The 22,201-nt window shown below is 41.5% G+C and overlaps 1 protein-coding gene across 1 annotated transcript; it reads right to left on the reverse strand.

Moving 5' to 3' along the window:
- Positions 1–4,562: 4,562 nt before the first annotated feature.
- Positions 4,563–21,177, reverse strand: UBE2N (ubiquitin conjugating enzyme E2 N). Its single transcript, XM_053978021.1, has 4 exons — positions 21,072–21,177; positions 6,194–6,440; positions 5,871–6,011; positions 4,563–5,248 (listed from the first exon to the last, which is right to left on the reverse strand). The coding sequence occupies exons 1-4, from the start codon at positions 21,099–21,101 to the stop codon at positions 5,208–5,210; spliced, it is 459 nt and encodes a 152-aa protein (XP_053833996.1). The 5' UTR covers positions 21,102–21,177; the 3' UTR covers positions 4,563–5,207.
- Positions 21,178–22,201: the final 1,024 nt, after the last annotated feature.

The following is a 22,201-nucleotide window of genomic DNA, read 5'->3' on the forward strand; positions in this document are numbered from 1 at the left end:
GCACCACATCAGGACAATGCTCCACATAAGGAATGGTGCCACCTCTTAACCTGCAGCCTCAGCAATCACAGGCATTTTCCTGCTTGTGACAATCTGATTGCTATGGGCTATGCACTACCACCCCAAACAATACTCTCAGACAATTTTCTTCCCTTTAATAAGCACGAAATACTGTTCAAATAGCCATTTTAAGAAGGCAAGGGGCTACTGAATGTGTATGCTGTGTGATCAGCTGCTGTTTGCCTCATGGCCCACACTGCTTTCAGTAGCTCAGTGGTAGCACTGGTTCCTGGCAGCTGTCCCTCATTTGTTGCCACCAGTTCTGATGGATGGGTACTCTGATGCACGGGCAGTATGAAGAAGCATTACAGCAATGTATGATGCTGGCCAAAGACCATCAGCTTGTGCACTTACCCTGTTGTTGGCTTACCTGTGGCCTAGTGCCCATTACATCCAGACCAATTTTGTAACAAGGCTCTTGTCCTAAGGGCCTTTTTGCTGTCATTCAACTGCTTCACTCTCCTAAATATTTCCTTTTTTTCTGTTTTCTGGCTATGACACTAATGCAACCTGTCTTTGAATAAGGTAGACAAACATCCACAGCAACTGAAGGAAGAAAAAACACCATTAGAATCACCTTATTGTGTCTTGTGAGATTAGTCTGCCCTTGATAATTGAGCATTCACAGACATCCTTCCATAAATTTACCACGACCTAGCCTAAGCCTTCAGTTTTACCTGGAAGAACACTGTATTACTTATGAGTAGCTGATGGGAAAATGACAGCAGGTATTGAGGCTGAGACAAGCATACCCACTACACCAAGCAACAGCTGAATGTCACACATGAAATGTTTCAGATTTATAAATGACCTTGCAAGCCTTAGTAGCCAACTTAGGAAAGTGCAGATTAGGCCTGAACCATATACTCCTTCACTGCAGATACTCCTTCACAAAATACTCCTTCACTGCAGCTCTGAAGACAAGAACACAGTTTACATGAGTATCTGGAGCAACCTTGCACAAGTACTCCAGTCAGAGATGATTTTATGTGAAATAATTTGATTTACCTTCCTAAAAAATGAACTAATAAAAATGCTTCTGTTACATATCACACTTGCATCCATCTCTTTACGTGGGAAGGCCCATGCAGTGTGGTAAGGACCTGTGGTTTCTACCTTCCAGTGCTCAAGAATTCTCCTTTAGGTAGAGCACTCAGTCTCAGTGATGAGCTGACCAACAGTGACAACTCTGTAGCAACTAACTGAGCTACTCAGGTGTGTCCTCTTAGGGTACAATTCCCTTTCCTAACCCAGGTCACTAGTGGGTAGTGTTCCCCTGAGCACTTCCACTGGAGCAATCTTTACCCAGAGATACTCTACTTGGTCACCTAACCCCTTATCTAAGTGTTGAGGGGAGTTCATGAAAGCAAACACCACAGATAAGGCAGTCATGCTGCTTGATGCCTCTTTTCTAATGCACTTCAGTGCAACACAACAATTAAATATTTGCTTTAAAATCATCCTGCGCACTTCCACAGAAAAAGCCGCAATAAACTGTACAAACTCCTCCCCAGCAGGTATGTGATTATTAACCTTGTGCCATGTTCATAATGCAACACAGTTTAGCAAAGCTCAATACATTTATTAATTTAATTGCACTAGAAACTGTCCAAACTGTGCATGTAAGGAGGAAAGCTTTGTACTAAACCAGACAGATTTGAGCAAGCAGTCAAACCCAAAAACCAACAAAATACTTCCCACACTCCTAAGCAAAACCAAACAAACAAAAAAGGGGGGAAGCAGGGGAGGGACTCAACACATCCTCTGAGCTACATACCGGAGCAGTCTCCTCTGAGGATTTCTAGGACAGAGGTGCTACTCTTCTCTCTACAATGTGGGGGGGAAGGCATAAGCAATTGAAAAGTTATAAGAGAAGTTAAAGGTTATCTTTCTTATTTTACCAGATGTTAAAAACTCTTAAGAAACTTGTTGCACACTGATGGCAGCCCACTGCAGTTAAATGAAGCTCAGTGCCTAAGTAATGAATAATCACTCTTCCTTTTATTTCAGTGTCATATCACATTACAGTCAAGACATGTTATTGACAAAACCTACCAGACATTTTACTTTAACCCTCAAAAAAAACCCCAAAAAAAAAAAAAAATCAAAAAAACAAACAAACAAAAAAAGAAACCCAACGCAAGAAGAAATGTATATAAATAGAGATGTCACCATTTTTGATGTCACTAGTCCATTAAGATGTTCCACAACAGTCTCAATGTGTTAGAAATACAATTACTTGAAAACTATTGAAGCAATGTTTCACTTGGTTTAGACTAAAGTCAGCTAAGATACAAAAAACCTATTCCATCAGTTCCCAATAATCATACACTTCATACCCATGACAGAACATGGCTACATGTGAAGAGACCAACACTGAATATTTATGCAAAACCAAAAGTCTTCCTCTTGATCTACAGGAAACTACTGCAAAAGTACTTTGCATGTGTGGTTATAGAGCCCATGTGATAACCCAGGCTCAACAGCTGCACAGTTACTACCCAAACACTGACACATAAAATGCAATGTCATCACTCTTGCTCAGGATTTTAGGACATTTGACACATAGCACCAGTAATGGTAGAGGAAACCCATTTATTTTAAAGTTGATCCAATAGACATGTACTAAAAATGGAGATAAAACTAACATTCCCTAAAAGACAGCTGCATTTGCTAATCAGCTGCAATGGTAGGTGTAAGAGAACTGAGTTTCACATAGCAACTGGGAATATACACCTGCTTAACTGAGGAGAAGGTTATATCTTACTGGCTTCAAAGAATTTAGCCTATCACACATTCCTTGGTACAAGCTGGAATGAAATTCCCAGTTTGACTTTACACAGGGCTCTTAAAAGAGGTTTAAAAGTAAAGTAAGTATTATTTAATATACATCATCTGGGTCTGGATTCATCCCGCCTATGAAGGTAAGTGTTTAAGTGCCAGCTCAGGTCTTGTTTTGCTACTGAAGGGAGGAAAGCCACTCTCAAACAGGTGCTTAGGTGGATTTGACTGTCCTCTGGGGGTGCCACCAGCCCTTGGACTAGAGACAGAGCTGAGGAAAGCTGCATATGTAGTGTAAGATAAAGCATTAAGAGGTAGGTGAAGTGAATCCAGAGTCTACAGCACAGCTCACTTTTTCTCAGCTGCCTGCTACAAAAGTTATCTATGCTAGTAGCAGATCCAGGACATAGGCTACCCAACCCCAAACAGATATTTGTAAGAAGAGAGGGTCAATGGTGCTTACCCACTCTGAAGAACATGTTACAAGCCCTTGCCCCAACTTTGGCTTACATTCAACACAGAAACTACTTTTAAAACAGTTTTTTTTTCAGTTTGGTGAAAAAGTTGAATTCTGAACCATTCTTCAACCACGTCGGAGAGAACTTCGAGGGACAATACCAGTTACTAACCACTGAAAGCACTGTCTGTTGGAAAACATAGTTTTAATAGATATTCTTCATCTTACATAAGAGCACAATAAATACACCACATTCTATAGAAATTTCAGATGCTAGTAGAGGAAGAAGAGGTGAAAGAGGGAGAATACCAACAGACTACATAACCATACCCCTGAATTGCATGACAAAACACTCCCTACTGCAACCACTACAAGCTGTCAATTATACATTTCATGTTGGCCTTGCCAAAAGCTTTTAAGCTTTTTGGTTGGTTGGTTGGTTTTGTGAGGGAGAGGGCTTGGGGAAAGGAAAGGAAGAGAACAGAGGTACAAGAAATGAAGGGAAGCAATTAGATGGGTTCCCAGAAAAGATACTGGACTCCTAGACAGGATGCATACACAAAAAAACAAGGGTGAGAAGGAATTTTTTCATCACTTTCCTTCCCTCCAACAAAGAAGCTTTGTTACTATTTAAGCTGACTGGTTGCTCAAGCAAGTAGCTTAATAAGGCTTGTAGAGAAAAACCAGTTATGCTATGAGTTGCTAGCTGTAAGTGGCTAAGCAGACATCAGTCAATACATAAGCTGGCTCTAACAGTGGTTCTATGCACTGGAATTTCAAGTTAACAGAGGGCAGGAATTACAGAAGTTAGAAAACCGTGCTGCTATGCAGATACTCATAATTAATGCTGTCGTTTGCTCTCAACCTCCTACTTCATTCAGGTTATGTCCATGAAAACATACATCAATGCATTACTAAATTTAAGGTTACAATTGTTCCGTCAAGAGATTTGTTTCTAAAAGTCACTCCAAATTGGCCAGGTAAGGTCACCCACATAACATAAACTAATAAAAAAGTCAGGAAACAGATGAAGGGGAAAAGAAAACCACAAAAAAAAAAAAAAAAAAAAAAAAAAAAAAAACAAAAAAAAAAAAACAAAAAAAAAAACCAACAACAAAAAAACACCAACTTGTGAATTCCCCCTTTTTACTGTTAAATCTGTCAGACTGATGAAGAAAAATTGTCAATTCTGGACTCAATTTTTTTAAATACGATTGTCACAGGGAAATGAAAACACAGCAAAATAAACTATACAAAGGCAAAGTAGAATAACAAAAAATATTTTACTAAAACATAAGATTTACAGGAGATTTTCCAGACAAGCCATACAAAATGGTCACAAGCTTTTTCTTGGAGGGATTTTTCTACACTTGACAGCAGAATCACTATAGTATTAGTGAAGGTGATGGATGTTTAATGTTCCCGTTTTTTTGTTCAAACAATGAAGCTTGTCCATCTACAGCATCTAAGTTAGACTGGGCTAGAGGGTATATTCTAAAATATAACTGGTTAGCTGCTTTTACCAATGCAATTAGCATCACCATAAAAAGGGAGGAGGAGCCCACAAAATTAAAACAAAAAGCCCCGCAGCTAACCCTGCCTACCTTCATTCACAGTGCTTATACTTAAACCATGACGGGAAAAATGATTAAAAGCAGAGATGTGTTGCTGCTTTCAAACAATTTCACAACAATCCAGATGATACTTCTAGCCTCTGCTCATGCGGTACAATAGTGAATTAGGACAAGACACAGATTTGCTAATGTGCATTTAATCACCAAAGGACTGAAGATGTCTGGGCTTTTATTCTGTAATGTTTCTAAGACTGTGTCCATTAAATGCAAACAAAAAAAGGAAGAGGTCTTGGCAGAACAGGAGAAGTGATGCACACTTGATGTTCAAAGCGCATTTAAATATTATTCATGGCATATAGCCTAGTCCATGCTCTGGCTGTAAAGAAAAAGAAACACATTTAAGAAAATATATAGTTTCCAGGCATGATTAAAGTAATTTTAAATCCATATTCTTAAAGATCTCTTTTATATCACTGCTGCAAGCACATAAAATCTATCAGTTCTGAGATTTTTGAGTGCAATTTTGAATTCCAGCAGCTGTCAACCTTTATATATTATAGAAGCAGTCTGACAGCAGTGGATCCAAAAGTGAAGAGGCATCACATAGCAACTCTTCCATTCCACTATAGCCTGCAACAGATACATATCAGAGACGTACCTTCCAGAACCTGTTAATCTGTTCCTTAAGCCATAGAGGACAAGCACTAGAATACTCCTTCATTTTACCAGAACTCCAAATTTAGACAGACAAGCAAATTAGGACCATCAAAATTCAAGATAAAACAGATCAAGAGAGTTTCTTCTTCTATCAAGCCTCACAGACTTAAAAATAGACCACTGTAGGCACATTCAGGGCACCTGGACTATGACTGTATGCAGTCATTTTTTGTTTCTTCAAGTTGCAGACATAAAACTAGAGGTCTGGCTTTATATACCCCAGCCAGTGAGTAGTAAGCCATTCCTAAAACTAGGAAAAAAAAAATTAGAAGATACATCACCTGTTTCTATGGCTTGGGCTTCATTGGTCTTCCATTGCTCAGCTACATCATTTGCTAGTGGATCATCTGGATTGGGAGCACTTAACAAAGCCTGGATTGATAGCAGAACTGTACGAATCTGCAAAGCTGGGGACCATTTATCTGAAGAAACATTTATAGCACTATGAAACACCATATTCAACACAGTCTACAGAAATAGCAAGTTTTTCCAGATTAAAGAAGAAGCAAGATATTCTTTAAACACAAGAAAACTCTTTTTAGGGTCAACTTACAAAAATCTGTACTTATTATGCTATAAAGAAAAAAACCATAGTAACACTTACCTTTCAAAATATCTAAACATATTCTTCCCAGCTTGTCTACATTAGGATGGTAAATTTTGGTCATGAAACGTACTTTAGGAGCTGCCATTGGATATTCTTCTGGAAGGAATAGTTCAAGTTTAAATGTCCCACCCTCAAAGGGGGAATCCTGTGGACCTGCAATGACCACATGAAAATAGCGTGCGTTGCTTTCATCTGGCTCTGCTTTTATCCCAGGAACTGGCTCCGCCAGCAAGCGCTGGGTTTCCTAGAAGAAAAGGAGAAGAAAACCATTCTAGTTTTTACAAAAAAGATCCCAAGGCTAAAATAAAACCCATTTAAAATAAACATGACCTGTACAAACCATTTTAAAAGCAACAAGCCTTCATTTAGCCTATATTCACAGAAACTATGTTAAATACCTTAAAGTCAAAGAACATCAGCAGAAAGGAGATGAGGCTGTGATAAACTGGTACCCATCTCCTCTCAGAGCCTCACCTGCTGTGTGTTTCTGTAACACACAGTAATAGATAACTTAGCTGGCCTCAATTTTCTTACCTTTTGATTGAACTATTGCCAAGCTGCTATATTTTTCTCAATATACTTAAAAGCACTTTAAAGAATACCACAATTAAAACACCATAAGCATTTCCCATTCTACCTTAAATAAAAACTCCCATAAGTGAAAAGCCAAAGGGATTAATCACCCACAGAAAGTGTTCAAGGTTTGCTCTTAACAAGAGTGGACTGGTTTATTAAACTGCCATTTGTACTACTGGAATCAGATCCAATTTTGAAGAATTTAAAGTGCCATTCTTCTGCAACACTAAATGTATATATTTAGATATATATATGCATAAATAGCTTTGGTGTGAGCACTTTCAGCCTGCACATAATCATGTTTAAAGTCACCCTAACAGACAGTAGAAGACAGTCAAGATGTTCTGTAAACAGCAAAATTAGGGAAGGCCAATCTCCTACAGTGACCTGGTTTCTTTGTTGCTCCATTCTTCTGCCAATCCTACCTCAGGCACCAAGCTGTGACCATAGCTAAGAGCTGCCCATCCTGCTAATGCACTGAGCAGACAGACCAAGTCCTGTACATCTTGCCTTTCCTCTGCTGCCTGTCTTCACAAGTCTTATGGGCACCATTCTAGTTTTTATAAAAAAGATCCCAAGGCCAAAATGGGCAAAAGGACACTAGGCAGGGACAAAAAAATCCTGCTAAAGCCTCGTTTCCTCACACAATTTTAGTTCCATTTCCTCTTTCCTTCTAAGAGTGCTTTTACTGTGTACAGTTAATTTTTTCACCACCTTTCTGTGTTGGCTTTCACAAAGAAAAATCATCCTGTTTCTACTGACAGAAGATGTCAACTTGTAGGTGTAACATTAATTTATTATTTCAGTTTTATAGCATATTTATTCCATGTATCTACAATAGCACTTACAGGGATGGAGCATCCACAATTTCTCTGCACAACCTGTTCCACTACCTCACCACCCCCACAGTAAAGAATTTCTTCTTAACATCATATCTAAACCCACTCTCAGTTTGGAGCCATTTCTCTTGTCCTGTCAGTACACACACCCTTGTAGTCAACCTCCCCCCAGTACAGTAAATGTCTCTTTATACAAGCACAAAACAGACAGATTACCTCTACCTGACTAAACAAATTCTTCAAACATAACTGCACTGCTACATTACTCTTGCAGAAATAAGCGTACACAGCATTTAAGTTGATATGGCTGTCTTAAGGCAGTTAAATAACACCTCATGTTACAAAAACTAATCAATACATAAAGAAGTAAAGTCATAGTAATAAATTCCAATCCAATTACTCATCTCTGAATTGTCAAGGTCCTACAAATTATAGTATAGAATTTATTACTATTTATATTTGCAAACCTAAAACTAAATATATCTGTGTGTGTTTCCTTGTTGCAACTACATATTGTCTAGTTATCTGCATAGACATTAGATGCCACTTACACACCTCACTGGAAGGCCATCCAAGCTTCTCAGAGCTGTCTACATTTACTTCTGTGAGTATATTTATATTATACACATAATTTTCTAACTTACTCACTTGTATTCTGCTGGCTATTTACTTGTACTTAATTGTGTAGAAAAGCAGTCATAACAAATTCTGATAGTTTACATTCAGTGGTATGAAAAGTCAGTAAGAAACTACAAATTACCCTTGTAAGTGCATAAACCATTCTCAGTTTCTTTCAGCAAGCTGTCAGTATGAGTGCTGCCTCATGTAAAGGGGACAGTCTGGGTTCCTGCCTGTGAAAGACCATACACTGTTTGACAGCTCTGGCAGAGGAAAGTGTCTTATGCTAAATATAAACTAATGTAAGCCAACTGAAAACTTAAAAATAAGGAACTTATGGAAAAGACCAATTTTTAAACTTCTTCACAGCTGGACTTTGCCAGAGATGTGCTTGTAAGCAAACCGTGGCTTTGGTTCTGATGGGCACGCTCAAAGACTATTTTTTAATATTAAGGATAAAACATTTATTAGCTGGGCTGATCTCAGCAGACCCCAGCTCCCCCTCAGTCACCTCAGTCCCCAGCCTGCACCCCTGGTTATGCCAGTATGCTGACTGTAACTACACTGGGGAGCCAATCCTGGCTTAAAATAACCCTGAATCAGCAGTTCTCTGGCAGCAGCATCAGCACTTCTACCTGCCAGCAGATCTGAGAGAGCAATGCCTGGCTGCAAGCTGCACATTCTGCCACTAAAAAACATTTGTCAATAAACAACAGAACCTATATATGAGAAAAACAATTCTTTCAGTGCAGGCACCCCATAATACCTAAGGGGTTGTACCACTGTGAGCATGTCACCCACTCAGAAAGCCCTTCATGCCTCCACTCCTTGCTATAAAACACCCCAGAAAAAAGGGATGCCAAAAAGAGCGTTTATGCTGCATACAGTGAAATGAGTACTGAGCCTACTCTGAGCCCACAGGGGCCCCTTGGGGAACATTAATATTAGATGAAAATTCCAAAGCAAGCACACCTTGCTTCCTGCACTGTGCACAGAGCTCCATCACTATTAGTGTAATTGAAGCTGTTTTCAAACAGAAATGAGAATGAACACCTGTGAGGGAACTGGTTGACACTCATCCTTCACACCTGCCAGGCTCTGGTGCAGCAGAGAGCAAGCATCAGGCTAAACTTCTCCAAAACACTCAAAATGAAAGGCCATGACTCCCTGAACACACATCACTGCCTTTGTACAAAAGCTTCAAAACCACAACTTTTTAGAACTGTGTAACACAGACAAGCTTGTTAGACTGCAAGGAACACAGCAAAGATGCCGTTTATTGAGAAAATGTGCAATGTTTGTACTTAAATACATCAACACCTCCTAAATTCTCACAGTAAATAAGGGTTTTGTCCTGCAATTATAAAGACATTAAAAATAATATCTTAAATGTATTTGGGGAGACACCATGGAAAAGGAACTGAAAGAGAGAAAGTAATCAAAAAGTTACATTGTAAGGTCTAAGCATATAAAATGCTTAAACATACAACTAGGCTCAATTGTAAAGTCATTATAGGGACTTGATTTCCACATTTTAGGGTGAGATGAACAGTTGCAGACAAGCTGATACTAAAATAAATTTGATTTGCCATAAAACTTGCATGAAGCTGACCTGTTTATAGATTTTAATTATTTTAAGTGTACATTACCAATTAAAAACCCAAAACAAACAAACAAACCAAAAAGAAACACAAAAAAAACCCCAAAAAACACTGCAAAAAAATAACCACCTACCACCCTCTACATCACCCACAAGAGAACGATGAGATGTGGATGAAACAAGGAAATGTTAAATTTCACATTGATTTTATGCTCTAATTCCCAGAGGATGGCTACCCAATGAAAATAAGTCTCCCAAGCACATTTAAATAAATAAATGAATGTTTAATTTCTTTTAATTAAACTTTTAACTTACCACCTTTATTAACTAATCAGGATGATTGAACACATGCAATACTTGACTTCCCACTTTTTTTTTAGGCAGACTTTCTTACACTTTTTCAATGGAGGAAGTGAGTTTTATGCACTCTGTTACTTCCCCCTTTTCCCCCAAAACTGCCTTTAAATCCTTTGTCCAATTTCAACCGTTCAGTATGTTTTGTAAGCTGTCAATGGCTAAGGATAACCAAGCCCAGTGCTACTGGAGAGGAAGACAATACTTCTACTGCTGTTTGGCCTGTTTATTCCAACCAAGCATACCCATATATAAACATGCTAAAAAGGAAAAATAATAAATTCAGAGAAAACTGGGTTTTGCAGTTCTGCTGCTCACAATAAATGTTTTCATAATAGAACAGTTATTTTGTCTTCAACAAGAATACAAACTCCCATCAAGTAAGTGTTCCAGAATCATATAATGTAGTGTTTTTCATTAGCTCTCCTCTAGCATACTGAAGTTTCACAGAAGATATTTCAGCACATATTTTGAAAGCTCTAGAGACTTCAGTGAAGTTTCCCATGCTGCCATAGGCAATTATTTCTATCTGTCATACTCTGCAATGTTTTTAGCTTGAGATTTCTTCTCATTCCTGTATTTACTCCACTTTTTCCAATTCCAAGTAATGTAACAATTTCCATTGACTAAAATAAATTAATAAACCCAAAAGGAAGATACCTGCCAGTCCATACTTGGAAAAAAAAAAAAAAAACCCAAATCTGAGAATTACAACTTGTTATGCCTCCCCTTTTTTATTTTTAATTAAGTGGTTAGAAAACACAGAATTGTTGAAGGTGTTTTGACAAGCAAAAGCAAAGCTTTCCTTATTAACACAGGTGGCCTGAAGCAGAGTGACAGATGATACTGATGGGACAGATGGTGTAGCTGACATTCTGCATAGCTGTTCTATGAAGACATTAAATTGAAAACTAAATGTACCTGAGGGGGAAAAAACCTTCAACCTGTTTTTACAGTAACATGTGAGGATAGGAAGCCTCGGGAAGAGAGAGCATTGTGACCTTTAGAAGAGACCAGCAGAGCAGGAGGCAGGGGTGAGGGCTTCCGAGGTTGCCAAGACTAAGAGAAGCCACACAATGAGGAGAGATGGATCTGCAGGAGAGTAGGTTTCGTTCATTCTTTGAGCTATTGCCTGGTTATTCTGCTTTCAGTCAAAGGGGGAAAAATGTTACTGAAAAGCAGACATAACCACCTTGTTCACAGACACAGAATGAGACAGAGCACTTCTTTAAGGAAGTAAACTGAACAGCCTAGAAGATGCTTCCATACATACATACAGGAAAAGCAACTGCTAATGAACATGGTGGTATGAGCAAGCATACAAAGGAGGAATCAATTAGAAATAAACTATTTCAATCACTTTCAGTCTTGCACAAGTGTTTACAAAAGCCTCAAGCTGCCAAGGCCTTAGTCAAAACGACTGAAAAGATTTCTGTGTGCTACCTTTTTGAAAAACAAAAAGCTACTTAACAAATCTTGCTTGCTATCAACAGACTAAGGCAGGACCAAACAAATAACTACAGATAGTGCCAAAATACAAAAGCAGCAAATACCACAATCAGAAGATTCACCTATGCAAGTACTTGCAAAAAACCCCAAATGTTATTTCATACCGAGCAGAGCCACTGCAGCTGAACTGTAAAACTTCTCTGTCTGACAGAGACCACTACAATACTGAAGGAAGAAATTTTGACATGGAATTAGACAATTTTAAAAACTTCTTCATTGCTTTTTTAGAAAGGAGAACTATTTTTTGCTTGGAAAAATAAGGCAATTCTGTTCCCTGTGCTATGGCAATAGTTAACCACCACAAATTTTACATTGCCTGCCAAGCAACGTGGCTAAAACAGTTAGGAACAAATCAATATTGAGCGCCTATAAAATATGTGCCCTTTAAAGCTACTGTGTGAATGCCACTAGAATTTAAGACAAGCTTGCCTGTGAAGTCAGCACAAACTAGCTCAGAGAAGAAATCCAAGCGCCATAGCTCTAGACAAATGTGCTTTGCTTAGTAATTCAGCTACCTACATTTCATTTTCCTGATACTCCAGTTTTCTTATTTCACATTCAATATTACTGCTATGCAGATTACTTTAATAAATAAAACATACTGCTTATTAATCCACTAATACCGTGGTCTCGGTGAGTGTTACAATTGAAGGAACACAGTATTTTACAGAATGGTCTTCTGGTCCACATTGTCCTTTAATACCAGCTGTGAAATCGCCTAGTGAGCTTTGTAAAATCCATTGGAACAAAGATAGCTTAGAGAAATCATACCACCTTACAGGGTCTGAATATTCTAAGGGGATAAATAATCAGCCATTGCGGAAAGGAAAGGAAAAACCAAATTTGTGGTGCCTTTCCAGTTCAGCCTATTATGCACTTTCATTTTTGCCTGTATAGCTGTCTCTTGACCTCATGGTCTAACATAGCAAGTACCCAATCTGGAAGAAAAGAAAGGGGAAAAGTCATTCAAGAGAGAAGTCCCTGATGCAGTGCACCAGATGTTCCATGCAAACAGCTGTGCCAACAAAAAGCAGGGGCCAAATACCTGCTCTCAGAAGGATGGGAGAAGATTCCTTTTGCTGAAAGGGATGGTTTAAAGAGCTGAGACTGCAGTGTCAATCACAGCAGGATACCTGCGTAACAGATTACTATTCTGTAATCAACCTAAAAAGGAAATGCAGAGCCTTCCTCCTTGTTCCAAAGGAAGAAGCTTAACTACCAACTAGGCTAATTTCAGTAACAGATGGTAAACTACTAAATTAAAAGTCTTTATCCATCTATAAGAGTCTTAAACACCAAAGACTCCGCATATCTGTAAGGGTTATCTAAGAACCTTTTATAGCACTAAAGCACAGAAAAGCATCCTTATGGCTAGCAACTTTATGCCAGTACCTTAAAAAGAAAGATAACATCATTCAGAGGCTGACATATCTGTGATAAAATTATTCTGAAACTTCAAAACACAAAACATTAATAATGGCCTCTTACATAAAGAGAAAACACCACAGGTCTTAAAGCTATTAAATATCTGAAATGGCACAATACCACATCTTTATACAAAGTCTCAGGGGAATGAGTCTTCCCTCATGTTTTCAGTAGCACATTTACTAGCTCAATTCTCTAAGCAGTAGTCAAGCAATTTTCCTTCTGTATCACCTACTAAGATGGAAGTTACACTCCTACAACTTTGTCAGGCCAAGGCAAGGTACAAGTACTCTCTAATCTATGTCAGACAGTGAGAAAGTTTAGGCAGTATCTACCCTTACTTGTAGGTTCAACTAAACCTACCTAGCTTTATTCTGAACAGATCAGGGAGTACAGATGATGGATGTGGACTTAATCTACAACAGGAATTACAGCTCAAGTATGACTGTTTATTGCTGCTACCTTGCCAGAAATCACCATTCTGCAAATCTACTGAGAAAGCACACCCTGTCAGCATTCTCAATGCAACTCAGGAAAAGTGAGCTAGGTCTTCTTAACTAGATCTTTAATCTGAAAAATGCTGATTGACAACATAAAAACCCTGCTGCCATCCAGCAGAGGACAGGAATTTCCAATAGAAATCATGGAATACCCGGCACTGGCTGTGGAAAAAAGCATCTTCCACCAATACAAATAAAAAAAAATCTGCATATCTCTTGACAAGTTTCTTCCACAGGTGCTACAGGAGAAGGTCTCCAAACAGCCAGTTACCAAACTTTTTGGAAACCCTGGCCATTTATAAAAGGAACAATAGGCTGCAATGCAACATTGTAGGAATAGTCCCAAAATGGCCAAAAAGAAGCATCACTTGTAAAATTAAAAAGGCGCCCCAACTGAAAGAAATCTACATCAGCTTGCCCAATTTTTTTGTACTTGGTATGATCTAATTCAACTGCATTACCAACTGAGCACGTGTACAGGGTGTATGTGTCAAGTTGCTGGCAGCAGAGGGGCTCCAGGGGTGACCTCTGTGAGGAGAGGCCAGGAGCTGTACCTCACCAGTCACAGCCAGCTCCAAAAACAGGCCACAGGACATGGGGGAACACATCAGCCAAGCTGGTGGCATACCTGGGAAAATGTATTTAAAAAAGGACAGAAAACAGCACCACACAGAGAGAACAGCAAGGGGTAAAAAAAAGTAAAAATTTGTGAGCAAAACTAATGTGAACGGCAAGGTCAGAGAAGGACAGTAAGGACAAGCTCCAGGCATGGTGCAAAGATTCCCTGTAGCCTATGAAGGATCACAGTGGAGCACATACCCACATTGTAGCCCATGGAGCAGACCACTCTGGAGCACAGGAAAAGTGTGAGGACGAAGGAACAGCAGAGAGGAGCCGCTGTAGACCATAAACTCCCATTCTCCAACCCCTTGCATCCACCAGGGCAGGTGAGTTGGGGAGCAAGGAGTGAAGGACTGAAGTTGAGTACTGGAAAAGGGTGGCAAAGGTGCTGTTTTAATTTTGTCTTTCTTTCTCATCATCCAATTCTATCTTACCTGGAAACAAATTAATTAATTAATGTGCCCCAAGTGAAGCCTGTTTTGCCATGATGATTATCAGTAAATGATCTCTCTGTCTCTGTCTTGACCCATGAGCTTTTCCTTCTTATTTTTCCCCCTGCCTGGTGGAGGTGAGGAGAGCACCTGGCCAAGGTCAGCCCACTGTTGTGGTGTGTTTTAATTTATTATTGTTTTTAACAGTTGGTTCTGTACCCCCCTCCCCAGGCATTGGTTCAGTCCCTGCTGTCGGTCGTCCCTCATTCCTACCCCTTGTTCCAGAGGATTCCCTGTCATTTAGGTATCCCTCGATGCTTCATTGGTTTAGTTAGACTGTTCCCCTCACCTCCAGTTCCCCTGGAGCTCCCTATTGGTTTAAACATTGTAATCCCTGCCTTATGTTCCTCCCTGCCACTCTGCTATTGGTTCCTAGTCCCAGATTCCACCCTAGTCCTGTCCCTAAAAACCCACTGCCCAGGGGTGTGCTTGGTCTTTGCCTCTGCTGGATATTCGAGTTGTGGATGCTTTGCATAATAAACGACTCTCGGATAAGCAAGCAAGGCCCATCTCGTCTTTTCTACGTTGATCGCTCGGCGTCTGCTTAGGAGATTCGGGGTCCCGGGGAGGCGTCGCAGCCCCCTTCAGTCGCTCACACCCAGCCCGCCGCTGCGTGCCGCTGCTGCTGCGCCGCAGCAAATGGCAGCAGAGGATGGTTAACCGCGCCATCTAGAGCACGAAGGGACCGCGACAGAGTGGACCCTGAAACCTCCAGAAGTGCCCACCGGACCCGCACTGGGGAAGGCGGTGGCTGAAGCCGATCCGAGGGGATCTTCAGCGTCACTCCCTGGGATCTTCAAGGCGAAGCCCTTGAGAAGGAGGTTTTCCTAAACTCTCACCACTCCTGAACGAAATCCAAGTTTTATTGGACTAGTAAAGGAGAAGAGCTGAGCTCCTAGGACAGCGGAGAGCAGCTCTTGATCAATGTACCCGTGACCAGGACGACTAGTCTTGATCTCCAAGACTAGAGCTGTTCCAAGGATCAGGGAGCCAGTCGGCATTCCCTGCTGGTAAGTGAATCCGGATTCCAAATCCCCAAAACTTACAGGCCAAACTTGCGGGAGCCCCCCCTTTTTGACTCGTAAGGGGAGTCACTAGGGGTTTCTTGGGTGGACTGGTCACGGGAGGGTTCTTCCAAAAAACCCTCAGGACTCTCGGGTGTGGGAGTGAGGGGAGAATTAATTGGGAAGGGCCAGCAATGGGAACAACACTCACCATTTGCCAACGAGATTTATAAAATCCTTAAATTCATTTTAATTTTTTGTGAGAGAGGAAAATCAGGAATGAAGTCGAGCCCAGGAAGAAGGGCGAGGTGGGGGGGGAAAGGTGTTTTTCAAGATTTAGGTTTCATTTCTCATTAACCTACTAGGATTTGATAATAAATAAATTGGGTAATAAATTATATTAATCTCCCCAAGTCTGTTCTGCCCATGACTGTAATGGGCAAGTGATCCCTCCCTGTGATTCTCTTGACCCAGGAGCCTTTGGTTGTACTTTCTCTCCCCTGCTTAGCTGAGGAGGAGAGGGATAGAGTGGTGTCCAGCCAGGGTCAATCCACCACACCATCTATGGCAAAATTTGCAATTTGCTTCTCACTGTTAATCCACCAGTCACAAGTAACTACAAAAATGTGATTTTGTTTTGTATTACTACACAAAACAAATTTTGATGATACTCTGAAAGCCATCTAAATGTAGCAGACATACACAGTATAAAATAACTGCATGCAAAGCAATAAAAGTCCATTGGTTTACTATAGGTTTGTGCCTCAATGTTGCTCAAGTATTATACAGGATGGTCCAAACAGGATTATTGTCTCTATCTGAGTTATTTGTTTGGGTTTTCCTGTTTTTATTCTACAAGGTTTACTGAAAGCTTCTTCAAGAAAAACTTGTGAGAATTTACCAGTGTACTCTGAAAGATCTGTTATTAAGACTCCACATTTTGTTTTTTGTTTTTAGAACTTAACCTGACTAGAACTAACTGGAAGGTTCTCTTATCCTCTGGGCCTGAGCCTTCTTCGCAGCTTCCCTCCTCTACCTGCACAAAGCATCTGTCCTGCCAAGCTTCAGGCTTCCAATACCTGCCTGTACACTCCTCCTACTATCCCAGCCAGCCCAGGCTATATTGGTCACCTGGCAAGAAGACTCAGTGAGGGTTGCAAAACAGCACTGTATTATCTTTCTACACCTGGGGAAGGGGGAGGAAGGAGCAAGGAGAAGATGGTTTTAAGAACAGTACAAAAACACCTCTGAAAATTCCCAAAATTTTCATCCTTCTATCAAATTTTAAGTTACCTACAAGATTCAAATGGCATACAAGATGCAAAAAGACATTACATTCTCTGACAAATGTCAAGGAACAGCGTTCTTCAGAAGTGATGTTTTCTGCGCCTAACCACCATCCAAAGAAATACAAAACACCACAGAATGGTATTAGATTCACTTCAAGTCTTTTTTATTTTTTTTTTTTTTTTTGTTCAGGAAATAAAAAAGTGGTCAGACATGTCACAGAAATCAAAAAGTAGCAGTGACTTAAATTTTCATGTTGAGACAGAAGTCCATGCCTCAATGAAAGACAGCTTTCAAGAAAAAGTAAGAAACTTCAAATTGGCTGCCAGTAACACTTTTAAAGAACTTCTAGAAAGTTACAGTTGCAGGCTAAATACCTGATTTATATTAGAAAAAAAACTTCAAATATATACGGCTGATTATACTGACCTCTACTACAAAATACTCTAAGTGCCTAGCATCACACACACCAAGAGAATCTCCATAAAACCTCCCAGAAATTTTACATTTTGAAGCAGCATTTTGTAGTTAGCAATCCAAGCATTCCCAGAGTTTCAAAAAACACAGCAAGCAGGAGCTCACTGCAGATAAAGGAAACAGCTTCACACAGTAAACAGCAAGGAATGTGTATCTCGGACAACACCACAGTATCATGCAGGGAGGAAATCAAAGCCTCTGTAATTTAACACTGATAAATTCATTAGGAAAAAAAAAAAACTGAAATAGCCTCAGCTACTGCTTCAGATGGTTACTTCATTATAGGAGCAGCTGCAACAATTGTAACAGAAGCACTAATAACAACTGGCTACAGTCAACTTAGAGACCTGTGCATCAAATCATGAATGATGAGATCACTGCAGCAATGAAAACAGCAGGAAAAAAAACACTTTAAAAGATTATATGGGGCAATATTGTCCATCCCGTTCACATACTCTGACTTCACTTGACACAGCAATAAGGTGGATTGAATGTCAGCCAAGAAAATAATTCAGATGCAATTCAATTCCTTACTCGACTGGAGGTATGTGACTTTGCAATATGGGAAAGAACTAATGTAATAAGTGCTTGAAAGTAAAAGTCACTGGGCTTATTTATTGTCTGTTGCAAAGGTTTACCTTTTAATACTGGAAATAGTCACTTTTTGGAAAGAAGTTTACAGCATAAAAACCACACATCTATGTAAGTGTGCCAATAACACATTTTAATTTTATCTTACATTAATAGTTTTTTTGTTAAGACAATTCTCATAGGACCCCTGGTGTTGAACTACTGAAGAAAACAAAAATACCTCTTCTCTATTCAAAAGATACAAGGTTTTCCAATTCTGATTATGTCTTCTAAGATTCAAAACTACATCAATGTCTTCTACTCACCATTTGTGATGTGCTAACAGTCATAATTCTAAAGCAAGTCATCCTTTGAACTTACAGACCATTCCCACAGACACTTCATTAAAATCCGTTTCTAAGTAATCTGAGGACAGTAAATTTGGAATAATTCTGTATCTTCTGCAACAACTGCTTTAAAACATCCATACTGTCACCTCTTTGTTGAACTTGAAGAAAGTATTGGAAACATAAACAGAGCTCTTGCCACTGCAAGGAAAGCTCCTGCTCTCCTCCTGGGCTGGATGACAGCCTGCGCATAGCAAAGACACAGGCTGAGGAGTACAGGGCTGCAAGTCAACCTGAGAGCCCGGCCATCTGCCAGCAGTCGCTCAAAACAGGGAATGCCAACTGCGTCCAAATACACTCTCCTAGCCCCAAGAAGCCATCGATGGTGTCTCCTGGACGACACCAGAAAGGGTGCAAAAAGGGAGAAGGTCTTTTCCTAGAAGTAACCTACGCCATTTATTTATCATGAAATTATTACTGTGCATAGCACAAAGATTTAATTTTCTTTACTGGAGTTATTTTACCGTTACTCAGCTCTTTCGTATCTCTTCCATTTCCTTTCCTGATCTTTCAAATTCTCACTAGCAACTGAGTTCACCCCCTGCCCTCCCTCTAAGGCATCCAGAATAGGAAATTTAACACTAAAGTCAAAATTGAAATGATAGGAAAGATCAAAACAATTCTCACTCAAGACTCCCAAAGACTTAAGCAGGCGTATTTCTGGGTCCGCACCTCTGCAGCTGTGGTATTTCAAGATATGACTCTGCACATTTTTGAGGCTCTAGTAACTAGTCAGACTTAAGTCCTAGATCATACTCACATGTGGCAACCTAAGGCATGCACAGCACAGCAGCTGAAGAGCTGATCATCTAACACAACCAAGCGAAGATTTAATAACTCTAGACTGGCTGCAGACAACTTCCAATGCACCCATGGAAATACCCAACCCACCATATGTCTAAGGGGGATCCTTCACAGAAAATCTGGAGTTTCTAAGACTCTCTTTTGCCCTCCACCTTTCTTCTCCAGGACGAAAAGAAACAGTCCCACATCACCACACATCTTTGAAGTGAGTTATGTAAATCGTGCCAGAGTTTTTTTCTAGAAAAGCATGAAGAAAACAAAAGTACCAGGAACAAAATTTATGCACCAGTATAAGTGGGTGCACTTCTCAGTTGTATTCCGGGGATCTGCCAAGAGCAATGAAAATTTAACGCAGACACCAGCCTCACGACTGAGCTCTTACTGCAACTCTGTGATAAATAGCAGTTCCACTGTATTATGAATCACTGTTCCCTATCACACCTGAAATACATTCAGATTAGCATGCTGTGCACTCAGCTGGATAGGCGTCAAAATCAGTAAGATTGGTCTTCTTTATTTTTACTACTTAAAATTCTGAGCACTAACTGTAGTTTAGCTCTGTTTCACAGAAGATAAACACTACTTCTGCTTTATTTTACCTCATCAGCTCCATCACCTACTTGATAACTTGACTTCTTGGACAAAATAATTGTACTTTTTTGTCCACTATTTAACACTTTCTAAATTCATTTATTTACAGTGGTTACCAACCGAGAGAGCTTCACAGTATTAAAAACTAACATCCATTCACTGTAACAAGCTATGAGGATGCTGTCATTTCCTGTGAGGGCTAACGAACCTTGCTGGAATCAGTAACTTCCATAAAGAGAATGATCATCCATTCGGGGGCTTCAATTCGCCCCATTACAAATCGAGTAGGAGACAGCAGCACAGCAGGAGCAACCACGTGAGCTACAGGACCGAGCTGTTTGATAGCTTGCAATACAGCTACCAGTGTCTCTAAATTACTCAAGCCTTAAGCTGGAACTGAATTCGGAGGATCTGCTGAAAATACCCCAACGTTAAGAGCCCTTGCAAAGCTTGGCAAATCAAAGTCGAGACATAATACCGAACCGCCAGCACGACACGTTAATAGAGAGTAAGGACCGACAGCTCCGAGCAAACGTAGCAGTAACCAGGCTGTCCCAGCGTGTACCATCGATGCCAATGTCCCGAGGCATACACAGCTGTGGCCCAGGTTTAACTGCTCGCTGTGGCTCGTCCCTCACCGCACAGTAGGAAGCCGAGCACGGCGCCACCGCCGCCCTCCCCCGGGCCAAGCAGGCCGAGATCTGTGCCGGGAAGCCGGGGCCTGGCGGAAGCCCCCAGTGAGGAGCCGCAGGGCCGGCAGAAGACAGAAGGGGGTGTGCCCGGTGTCTTTTGAGCTCCGGACCCCGAAAGGTGCGCAAATACCAGCGCTCGGCAGCACCGGGGGCCGTGAGGCGCCGCCGCCGCCCGAGCAATCCCCGCAAAGGGCGCGGGCCCGCGCCCGCCGGGAGGGCCCGGCCGCTCCCGCCGCCCGCGCACGCCGACACAGCGCGCGGGGGGGCCCCGCGGCGGCGGCGGGAAGCGGCGGGGGCGCGGGCGGGACGGCAGCGAGGTGCCCCCCTCGCCCGGCAGGGGCGGGAGGAGGCCGGGGAGGCGGCCCTGCCCTAGCGCGGCCCTGCTCCCGGGCACCGGAAGCGGCGCCCGGCGCGGCGCTGCCCTCGGCGCGGGACCCCGGCCCGGCGCGCTCGGCGCTCCCGGCGCGGCACGGCGGAGCGGCGGGCGGCGGGCAGGGCGCGCGGCCGTACCTTGATGATCCTGCGGGGCAGCCCGGCCATCTTGTCTCGTCGGTGCAGGCTCGGGGCGCGCCTCCGCTCGGGGCGCGCGCACGGCCGGAAAGACCCGCGCCGCGCTTCCTGTGGCACCGCCCTGCGCGCGTGACGCCGGGAAATGTAGGATGAAGGGATCGGCGCGTGGGCTCCGCACCCGGCGCGGGTACAACGAAGCCGTCGTCAGCGGGGCCGTGCGCTGTCAGCGCGAAACGTCTGTTCGTCCCTGACTTTTAGCTCCTGTGAGCGTCCCTAAACCTGTCTCAAAGGTATCTTAGAACATCAGTGCCTAAAAAACGAGGAACTACTGATAGAGTCTAGCAAAGAGCTACGAAGGTGATGAGAGGTCTGGCACATCTCTCTAATGAGGAGAGACTGAGGGAGCTGGGCCTGTTTAGTGTAGAGAATAAAAGACTGAGAAGGGATCTCATCAATATATAAAAATATTTCAAGGGTGGGTATCAAGAGAATAGTGCCAGACTTTTCAGTGGTGCCCAGCGACAGGACAAAGAGCAATGGCTATAAACTAAAATACATTAAGTTCCATCTCAACATGAGGAAGAACTTCTTGATGTTGAGAGTGGCAGAGCAGTGGAAGATGCTGCCCGGAGAGGTTGTGGAGTCTCCCTCTCTGGAGATATTCAAAACCCACCTGGACCTGTTCCTGTATCACCTGCTCCTGGTGACCCTGCCTTGGCAGGGAGTTTGGAAATAGGATCTTCCAACCCTAACAATTCTGTGATCTTTGTCTTAATAACACCTAGTTAGTGAACCTTGTTCTTTTTCAGCAGAAAGAGGAATATTGTAAACGTTGTAGTATAATTATTGCACAAGCATACCAGGATGTTACTACAGCTGCATAATAATAGTAACATCTAAGAATGTGTGTCATTATTTATAGGAAATAAAAGCACAGAAAGATGAACTAATTTCCCATACATTACTCAGCAGGCCAGCAGCACAGCCAGGAATAGAACCCTATGTACATATGATTCCCTATCAAGTGTTTTCTTCTGGTTTAAAACAGGGCATGATTTCTGTGTACTCTGGTAGAAAGTAAAGTTCTCTGGCAATTACAAATCTAGGAGAAAGATTCCATGACTCCAACA

The sequence above is a fragment of the Vidua macroura genome, chromosome 5, assembly GCF_024509145.1.
Source record: "Vidua macroura isolate BioBank_ID:100142 chromosome 5, ASM2450914v1, whole genome shotgun sequence".
Taxonomy (NCBI): domain Eukaryota; kingdom Metazoa; phylum Chordata; class Aves; order Passeriformes; family Viduidae; genus Vidua; species Vidua macroura.

Coding starts and splice junctions, on each gene's coding strand:
- UBE2N (XM_053978021.1), bottom strand. CDS start 21,101: ATGGCCGGGCTGCCCCGCAGGATCATCAAG. Junction 6,012..6,193: donor ATGTTTAGATATTTTGAAAG/GTAAGTGTTACT, acceptor ATGTTTCTTCAG/ATAAATGGTCCCCAGCTTTG. Junction 5,249..5,870: donor AGCCCAAGCCATAGAAACAG/GTGATGTATCTT, acceptor TTTTCTTTACAG/CCAGAGCATGGACTAGGCTA.